We start from the raw sequence: 9,373 nt of genomic DNA on the forward strand, positions 1-9,373 counted from the left end.
CTGACTATAAGTCAAATCTACACAAAACAAGAATTTATATTTTTCTTCCCATTTTTCAAACGATGTACTATTACATCGGTTTACAAATTATGTAAGACCTATGGTAACATTGGAAAGCGTTAAGCGATGAACACCAAAGCGTTTACCGCCGAATGTCAAAGGTGCGTCATTGCAGAGCGTTACGTTTAAGCGTTATGAACTCATGTTTTTTGTCCATAATTTCAGTACTTATCACGATTTTAATTGTGTTTCATCGTTTTGCGTTTTTTTTGGACAACCTAATTTTACGAAAAAAAAATTATGGAAAAGGAATGAATTGAGTTTACTCCATTAATCTTCGCAGGCAAATTTACGGGAAGTTCTATAATTTGTATAATTTATATATTACATGGTATTTTAATATTTACATTTGTAAAATTTGATTTTTAAACAAGAGAATTTGTAGCTCTAAAAAAGCATAAATATGCTCTTATATTTTTTTAAAGCAATTTATTTAAAAAATATATGAATCATTTAAATGTTGCGTAATATTAAATCGTTATTCACATCCTACTTTAACGTCACAATATTTACAGTGTAGGATTTTACCGTCAGTCGAAAATATACAGACTACAAAATTTAGATAAATAACTCTTTAACCAACAGTTAAAATGCTGTTTATCTTTCGGCAATTTAATATTGAAACAGTACACAAAAACGTAGACACGAATTACAAATATACGCACTTACGAAGACAGCAAAAGACTAAATGGCTAAAATAATAAATGCAAATGCAACAAATCCTCTATCCTAATAATAAGTAATAATCTATAATAGATAAAATGTGTGATTATACAGTTGAAAAACTATTATTAAAGCGTTTCGATTCTCTTAATTTCCATAAAAAAAAAGTATCATAGAGATTCATAGAGAGATCAGGTTGTAAAAAATAAATAAACTATATTGTTGATCTTGTGTTATTTTTTTCCATAAATTTAAAATTACATATTTATTCTCAATTTATTTTAGTGTGTGTAATATCAAATAGTATGATTTAAAATTTAATTTTTGAAACAAGAGAGGGGTTTGGGGACTTAGCTCCTCCCAACGATTTACTCAACTAAATATTGTCAGCGAATATCACTATGTTGAAACCTACGCTCAGCCACTGAAATACAATCAGTACTTCCAAATGTATATATATATATATAACTCTACACGAGATGATTCTATGAATAATTTAATATGTATTGGTTATTTGATCGTGATTAAAAAAAATTGGCCGAATTAATTTGTATACATAATTTTTTTTTAAAATTACACATCAAGTATACAATTATATAATCAGACTTCTCAAATACGGTATTTGGCATTCTAGCTTGATAGACGGAAGATGTTAAATGTGCCAAACACAAGCTTTTTTCCAGTGTAACCAATATTTCAAATGTAAAATAACTATAAATTTCCTTAAGTAGACGTGACTTATATATTCATATATTTATATGTATATATTTATACATTCATCATATATTTATCATACGCATCGCTAAAAATTCAATTATACATCCAACAAACTTTAAATCTGAGCAATGGGAACTATTTAGTCTAAATAATGGATATTAATTATTATCAATTACTGGAATAATCATCACTCATCATATGATATATACATATCGGACTGATGGTAGGGACTGTTGTTGTTTTAATGTGGGCGACGCACACTTGTTCGGTTTTTAAGCTTGGCCTAAAGTCGACTGATCTGCTTGATATACATGGAATTATTAGATAAATGTGACATCAAAATAGTCTAATACTTATTAGTGGAGAAAATAATTCAAAAATCTAACTCCAAAATAAATATTCTTTTCGTATCAACAATTTAAAGCATATTATTTTAAAGAATAATAAATATATAAACAACATCACGTGAAATTAATATAATATTATATAAGTTTTCGCGCATTCAAATTATTATGCTGGGTTTCCAACAGACTGAAAAATCAACATTCTTTTTTTTGACAAATATATGATAAAATGGAGAAAATCCCCGACATCGAGAATAGTGACAGATTATTCGTTTCTAAAGACATATTCTTGTCCACAAAAAAACAGTAGATACAAAATTATTTGTTTTATTCTTGTTTTTGGCAACTTCTGTCTAATGTAAATAGGTTTTATTGTGACAAATTAGTAATTGATAATCCTATGATAACCACAATTACGATATTTTTATTTAAAATATGCACTGTAAAAATTTCTGCTCGATCAATCCTTGTGTACACAAACATAAAAAAATAAAATGCTTATAAGACTTTTTGTAACTTACAAGTAACATTATTTTGTAATGACTATAAAGTAAACTATATCTTGTGTCAAATTTTCAAATCTTAAGTATTAAAATTGAAAGTTATAACTTCCAATTTATATATATTAATTTCGAACTATAAAAATGTGGCGAATTTTCATGATTTTTATCGTTTTGTCAAAAAGTAATATTCAAACGATCTTAAACCTTTTTTATGAAATTACACTCAATTGTTTTCATTCACCTGTAATATATGTATATATATGAAGAACTTTGTATTATATTTTCAAAACTGTCACACCAAAATAATTTAATCGATATTTTACGAAAAAAAAGTTAAAAATATATGCAATTTTCAAATGTCTATAAATGGCTCAAAAAAAAAAAAAAAAAAAAATGAAAATCATTTAAAAATTATATCATCTATAATGAATGATGATTCAATAAGCATTAAGTGAACATTTTAAGTCTCTATGATTATTATTTTTTGAGAAGTGACGACAGAAAAAAATAGATTTTGTCGAAAATGAATGTCCCGTATTTTTCAAAAATAAATCTGGGATCCCTAGATAATCAGAGCAATCCTTCTGATTAGAATTTTATACCCTGACACAAAAAAAAAACATACACATCATTATAAAACCAATAAAGTCTTAATTTAATTTAACATTGAATAAAAATTCAAATTACACATAGCTCAATTTAAAAATAAAACAAATGTTAAGCAATAAACCTTTATACGTAATTTAGAAGATAACGGTAATGAATATTTCATTAAAAACAGTTTACGAATGAAACATTAATCAGTATCTAAAATATTTAGAATTGTTATTGGTTAAATATTAATTATATTTAGTTTAAATTTGTGAAGAGATTATAAATAAATAAATAAATATATTTATACAAATATTTTCTGTTGTAAATTTAATATCCTTGTTAAAATTCTACAGACATATATTTTATAAGACAAATCTTATAATTAAATAAAAAATATCAATTAACATAACAATGATAAAAATTAAATTTTCGAAAATCAATTTAACAACAAAATAATTTGGAGCTATAAGATATTATGTAAATTATTATTAGTTCACACATTATTTTTGATACACAATGAAATAAACAACAAATGTATAAAATAGTTATACAGTAAGTACATACGTAAAATTTCTTTGTGAGTAATAATACAATTTTCGGGTAGGCTTATTTAAACATATATATAATTAATTTATAGATTACAAATCAAAGTTGATGAAAATGTATGTACTATATGTTTTTCAATTTTACAATAAACTTAAATTTAATATGAAAAAAAATACCAATATTCAAAATAATAAAAAAAACACTTTTAACATTATCAATAAAGATGATATTTTCATTTGTATTGTACAAATAATTTTTAAAAACATATTTATTTTTTTATTAACACCCAATAGGATTAATTTATTTCAAACTAGAATTCCTAATAACATGGATCAGAAAAAAATAATAAAAACATAAAATATAGTTTTATTAGTTAATAGATATATTATGAACATATTATATTCAATTATAGTGTTAATACTTATTTATTAATTATAATACTACTTTTATTTGTTCACAGGATTAAATTCAAGAATCATTAAAAATTGATTTTGCATACTTCCAATACACCATGAAAACCGACAATATAATTTATGACCAATGTAACTATTCTAAATCTTTACCAAATAATACATGGGAAAATGATACCGTAGACTCTCAGCACTCACATTTTCTTTACATAACTTTTACACCAGTCCTTATATTACTTTGTGTATTTTCAATAATATTTAACCTTATTTTATTATTATCGGTATTATGGATACGAAGGCCCCTATCACCAACACTATACATTAGTTTAAGTCTATCTGGCACAGATCTATACACTTCATTTCTACTTGGTCTTAGTATCACCTTGAATAGTCTTCTACCTGAAGGTTTTCAAGTTTATTTGATTAACAACTGCATGAGCTTAGGTCTAGAAGCATTGAGATTAGGAGCTATTGTCACCACAGCAGGCCATCTAATAATGTTATCCTTTAACCATTATATTGGAATTTTACGACCACTACACTATCCGGCAACTGTCACACATGGAACTGTTACAGTATTCATGTTTTTCTTATGGACTCTACCTCCATCTTTTTTATTCGCTTATTTTAATATGATACCTTGTCAAGCATTTCAATCACTACAATGCCAACTATACGAGTAAAGTATTTTATAAGTTTTTCAATTTATTATAAAAATCATTATTTTTATACAATACTTTTCAGCTTTTTAATGGAATCCAAATTCAGAACAACGTTTTCTGTAGTCCTTTTTGGCGCTCTAACTACTATGGGAATAATCTACTACCACATATTTCTAATAGTAAAAAAACATCAAGCTACTCGTTCAATGTATAAGCAAAGTAGAAGTGTACATTTCAGTAATCCAAATCAAGTACATATAAGCAATTAATTCATACCATTATTTTAGAATATAATTACTCTCAAATATTACAGGTGCATAGACAAACAGAATCACAGCAAAGTAAAAATGAAAAGGCTTTGTACACAACATTAATAATTGTTGGGAGTGTTGTTGTTGGATGGATGCCTGCATGTTTACAATACTACTTAATATGTACTGATTGTATAATTAAACCAAATTGGGCTAGTTATACTGTGAGGTTTTATACATACTTTGCAACTAATTGTTTAGTAATTCTAAAATCAGCAGTAAACTCATATATTTATGCAGCAAGAATGCAAGAAATTCAGGTATACATTTTCTATGTTATTTAATACCATTGATTAAAATGATTAATAATTTATTCACCCAACAACTTGCTATTTAAAAATGATATATTTATTTGTATTAATTAACAATAGAACATCAGTTTAATTTTTCTAATATTTATATTTATACTTTTATTAGGTAGCAATACGTAAAATGTACTATACTCTCAAACAAAAAATATGTGGAGGAAATAACGAAATGGATATGACTGGATTTGATCAATTTAAATACAGTAGATCATCAGCAAAAAGTAGACAGACAGTAATATGTAGAATATCAGTACATCAAAATCCTAATAAAGATAAAAATCAAACTGAAGCAAATCAAAATATAACTAAAGATGATTTTGAATTAACAAAATTCAATCATTATTTTCAAAAGGGTGAATCCCCAAATACAGTGACTTATCTTTAAAATCCTCAATGTATATTCTTATTTATATTATACAAATAATCATTAATCATTAATACTTATTCTTTATTTGCTTTATGCATTTAACCTTTTAATATTACTAATAATAAATTCTAAAATTAATTTACTAACCTTCCATCAGTAGCTTCAATAAAGGTTACATTTAACCCAAGTGCATTAAGACAGTAATTCATACGATTTCGTCTTTCTATTCTTCGGGCTAAATTGATAACAAAAATTTTATCCAGGCCCATATTATCTATAGATGTACTTGGCAGTTCAAGATTTGATAAATTACTTGAAATCCATAATGGGTCATTATGAACTAGACAATATAAATAACAATATCAAAAATTAATAATTTATTAAAATAAAAATCAATATATTATTTAAGTTATATCATTACCAGTTATTTCTAATTTTATATTTGTCAATTGATTAATGTCCATTTCTAAAGAACTGTCTTTTTCAAGGGGTATAGTAATGAAACCATATATTTGATCATTGCAAATGTGTAAAGGAATACCTAATAAAAATTTAAAAAATTTAGTTAATCTAAAAAAAAATTATATAAATTATATGAAATAACTTGAACATACATCTTATCATCAATATTAAATAAAGAAGTTGATATCTTCTTAATGAGGCAAATTATTGGAATACAAACTATAAACTACATTAATATAAAAATATAGTTATTCTTTTCTTTTTTTTTTTTTTCATTAAAAAAATCTAAACTTTGTGTATTACAATATTGTGTCCTTTTTATAGGTTTAAAACAATAAAAATATCTTTCCATAGAGCATATATTCTATAGTGAATAGAAAAAATATCTCCAATCAATAATTATAAAAATATACTATATTATAAAATATTACATCGCTATTTTAAATTCACCTGATAATGTTTGTAAATATAATCTCTTTTTTAAAATGTATATTCAATGATGAATAATGATAATACAACAAAAGCTGTTAAAAACTCACCAGAAAAATTTGCAGACATAGCAAATATAATTATATCATCTACAGGTCCCATATAATTGGGCAGTATGTTGTGTTTAAATGTCAAGTTATTAGTAATTTGAAATCTGAGATCTATTAAAACTGAGCTGTGTATCATAGGAACTTTAAAGCATCCTTTAGTTTTCCACTCAACTATAGGTGTATAATCAGAAGTTCTCTTGTAATAGTAATTATCTGTCATACCGCACCAAAAATTTGAATATAAACCATCAGACTTCAACATTGGAGCAACAACTGGATAGTTTTTTTGCATTAAATGTTTTAAAGTAGACTTGTTGATTATAAATGCATCACAATCTAAAAACTGCGAGAAACAAAATAAATTATTCTAATACATTCTAAGTATCTAGGTATTTATTTTCATCAACAACTATTATTAATTTACCCAAATATAATCGACCCAATGATATCGTGCAGAACGCAAAGCAGATTCTCGTAGCTCAACAATATGCTGAAATCTGGAATGCGGCCAATGAGCAGGACCAATTTCATCCTTATATTTTTTTGGTTCATTATCAATTTTGACATCAACTGAATGATAAACTGTCCCTGATGTTTGCAACCATTTATTTAAAATTTGAGAAGAATTGTCTATATTATGATCACTTCTTATCCTAGAAATACCATATACCTTTAATAATTCAAACCGATATAAAGAAAAAGTAAATAATAATATTGAAATAAAAATTGAATCATTATTTTTTTCATATTTTAAGACTTTAAATCTATTTTCAACAATAATAAATAAATGATTAGGTACAAAAATCCTAAAAAGAAAAGAAAACCTACTTTTAAAAGTTGCTACATTTTTATTATAAATAGCTCAATCAATCTAACAAGACATTATTAATTAAAAAATTAAAAGAGAATCAACATTGTAATGTTCCATATACATTATAATGTAGGGTGGACCACAGAAACGGGTAAATTTGAAATAACTCTCACAAATGTTTAAAAAAATAATTTTCAATATTTATTATGAAAAATATAAAGCACATAATATGCTATTTAAGGTTCAAAATTTCAAGTTTATTTATTTCAAGTTTTAAGGAAAATAATTTTAGTAAGATGGTGTCCGTACTTCTGTATACATTCCTGGAATGGTGCTTTGAGGTTTTGAATAACTCTCACTAACATCTGCACGGGAATCAAAGCAATTTCTTCTTGGATTTTTATCATTAACTGGAGAAGTGTTATTGGGCAAGTACTAACTTATAGTTAGCAGTAACTTTAGTAATATACTAATGTAATAAAAATCAACCGATCAATAGGTACCTGTAGATCTCTTCATTTTTTTTTGAGTCAACCAAAATAGGTGAAAAGTAAAAAAACAAATCATAAAATCATATGAGTTAATAATGAAAGATTGTTGAAATTAACTGAACTAATATTGTTTGAATGACAGTAGTTCAATACATTAGACCAGTACATTTGCGCGCTAGATAGACGTATAATTTTACTGGACTAGTATCAATACAAGGAGTTTACGGTCCGAAGAAATTTCATAGAAATGACAAATACTCACCACAGGTGCATCCGGTCTTTGGGATAGTCCAGAGACTCGAAGGCGCTGAAAAAGTATGGCAACGTGTGAGCCTTGTTCCGCACAAGTATGGCCACGAACACGGTATTCGGCTTACGGCCATCAAACGCCGAGCCCAGAGCCGCCGCTGCAAATGACGCAGCCAACAGCACCGTCCACACAGCCGCAGTTACGGTCATAGCAAGACACGCAACAAGATATTCGAACTGGTCGGCTGCCGATTTCGGAATGGCGCCAATGCGGCACAAGGCGAATCAGCAACGGGCCAAGTGTTGACTGATTCGATTGATAACGCTAATAACTGATAGTGAATTATCAAAAATGGTTTGGGGATTATGTGTACACGGAGTGATATCCAAGGTGTTGAGAAATCTATCCCATGGAGATCAACTTATTCTATGCCTCGACTATTATTTTTAGAGCAGGGGCGTATTTAGACTTACTTCTAGAGGGAGGGACTCAAAATTTTTCTTTAATTCAGACTCAAAATGTACAAATAAAATTTTTGGTAATATTTAAATCAGGTGACTCTTTAATATCTGTGGTTTTTTATTTTAATCTAATGCTGGATCCCCTTAACTTAACTTTTATGTAGTTATTTTTAACACCTATCTGTGTTTTGAAAGTTACGCTTGTAGATATTTTATTTTATTTTTCACTAAGTATGGACCCGACAAAAAGCTCAATTCAGTATTCACAGCCACGCATGATTTGATTTCGTTATAAAATCATCCAGATTAAAAAAAAATTGAACTGTGTATCTCACATATAACCAATTCCTTAAATACGAATTCAGGGGGGGGGGCGATCGCCCCTTCACCACCCCCTTAAAATACGCCCATATATGGCGACGTGAGACCGATTTTATTGAAGCAGCTGCTTCATTTTTAAAATAGAGTGGGTTGGTATTGTCGTGTAACAGAAAAGTTAACTAGCACATTCGACATGAAATATTGTTACCTGTATATTATTTTATTTAGACCCGTTAACTTGAATACTTATGGGTTAAATGACTTGCGATAGGAACTCGATACACATAACTGCTTCATTGGAAAATAAACTTTGCACCGCCACTGGCCTCAAGTCTACAATAAAAATAATAACCAAAAAAATATAAATTAATAAATTCTTGCTACGTTTACTTTATTAAATACGCCAAAGATACGTCGGTGTATACTGGTTAATTCAAATAAATAATAATGATAAAAAAGAAAATAATAAATAAAATTAATAATAATTGAATGACGGAATACACATTGAAATATTTATGGTGCGGTACGTACATACATTAAGAGGTAATCGATC

General features: G+C 27.0%; 2 protein-coding genes across 3 annotated transcripts; one reads left to right on the plus strand and one right to left on the minus strand.

Moving 5' to 3' along the window:
* Positions 1 to 3,873: 3,873 nt before the first annotated feature.
* On the plus strand, positions 3,874 to 5,595 carry LOC112689471 (trace amine-associated receptor 3-like). Of its 2 annotated transcripts, none has more exons than XM_025563200.1 (4): positions 3,874 to 4,516; positions 4,582 to 4,750; positions 4,813 to 5,070; positions 5,228 to 5,595. In XM_025563200.1, the coding sequence occupies exons 1-4, from the start codon at positions 3,939 to 3,941 to the stop codon at positions 5,501 to 5,503; spliced, it is 1,281 nt and encodes a 426-aa protein (XP_025418985.1). In that variant the 5' UTR covers positions 3,874 to 3,938; the 3' UTR covers positions 5,504 to 5,595. The 2 variants fall into 2 exon arrangements, with proteins under 2 accessions (XP_025418985.1, XP_025418986.1); XM_025563201.1 differs by having other exon boundaries at positions 4,409 to 4,521.
* An 8-nt stretch (positions 5,596 to 5,603) lies between these two features.
* Positions 5,604 to 8,363, minus strand: LOC112689472 (glycosyltransferase 25 family member). The gene is made up of 5 exons (XM_025563202.1): positions 8,051 to 8,363; positions 6,911 to 7,139; positions 6,487 to 6,829; positions 5,907 to 6,026; positions 5,604 to 5,825 (listed from the first exon to the last, which is right to left on the minus strand). Exons 1-5 carry the CDS (start codon positions 8,245 to 8,247, stop codon positions 5,620 to 5,622), a joined length of 1,095 nt encoding a protein of 364 aa, XP_025418987.1. The 5' UTR covers positions 8,248 to 8,363; the 3' UTR covers positions 5,604 to 5,619.
* Between the last annotated feature and the right edge of the window lie 1,010 nt (positions 8,364 to 9,373).

Source organism: Sipha flava, unplaced genomic scaffold (genome assembly GCF_003268045.1).
Source record: "Sipha flava isolate LNK unplaced genomic scaffold, YSA_version1 44741_pilon_pilon, whole genome shotgun sequence".
NCBI classification, from domain to species: domain Eukaryota; kingdom Metazoa; phylum Arthropoda; class Insecta; order Hemiptera; family Aphididae; genus Sipha; species Sipha flava.

What these genes read in the sequence shown, in the direction of transcription:
- LOC112689471 (XM_025563200.1), top strand. Translation starts at nt 3,939, where the DNA reads ATGAAAACCGACAATATAATTTATGACCAATGTAACTATTCTAAATCT. An exon ending in ATTTCAGTAATCCAAATCAA is followed by an intron (nt 4,751 to 4,812) that starts GTACATATAAGC and finishes CAAATATTACAG; the next exon opens with GTGCATAGACAAACAGAATC. An exon ending in CAAGAATGCAAGAAATTCAG is followed by an intron (nt 5,071 to 5,227) that starts GTATACATTTTC and finishes TACTTTTATTAG; the next exon opens with GTAGCAATACGTAAAATGTA.
- LOC112689472 (XM_025563202.1), bottom strand. Translation starts at nt 8,247, where the DNA reads ATGACCGTAACTGCGGCTGTGTGGACGGTGCTGTTGGCTGCGTCATTT. An exon ending in AAAGACCGGATGCACCTGTG is followed by an intron (nt 7,140 to 8,050) that starts GTGAGTATTTGT and finishes TGGTATTTCTAG; the next exon opens with GATAAGAAGTGATCATAATA. An exon ending in TATGTCTGCAAATTTTTCTG is followed by an intron (nt 6,027 to 6,486) that starts GTGAGTTTTTAA and finishes AATTTTTATTAG; the next exon opens with GTATTCCTTTACACATTTGC.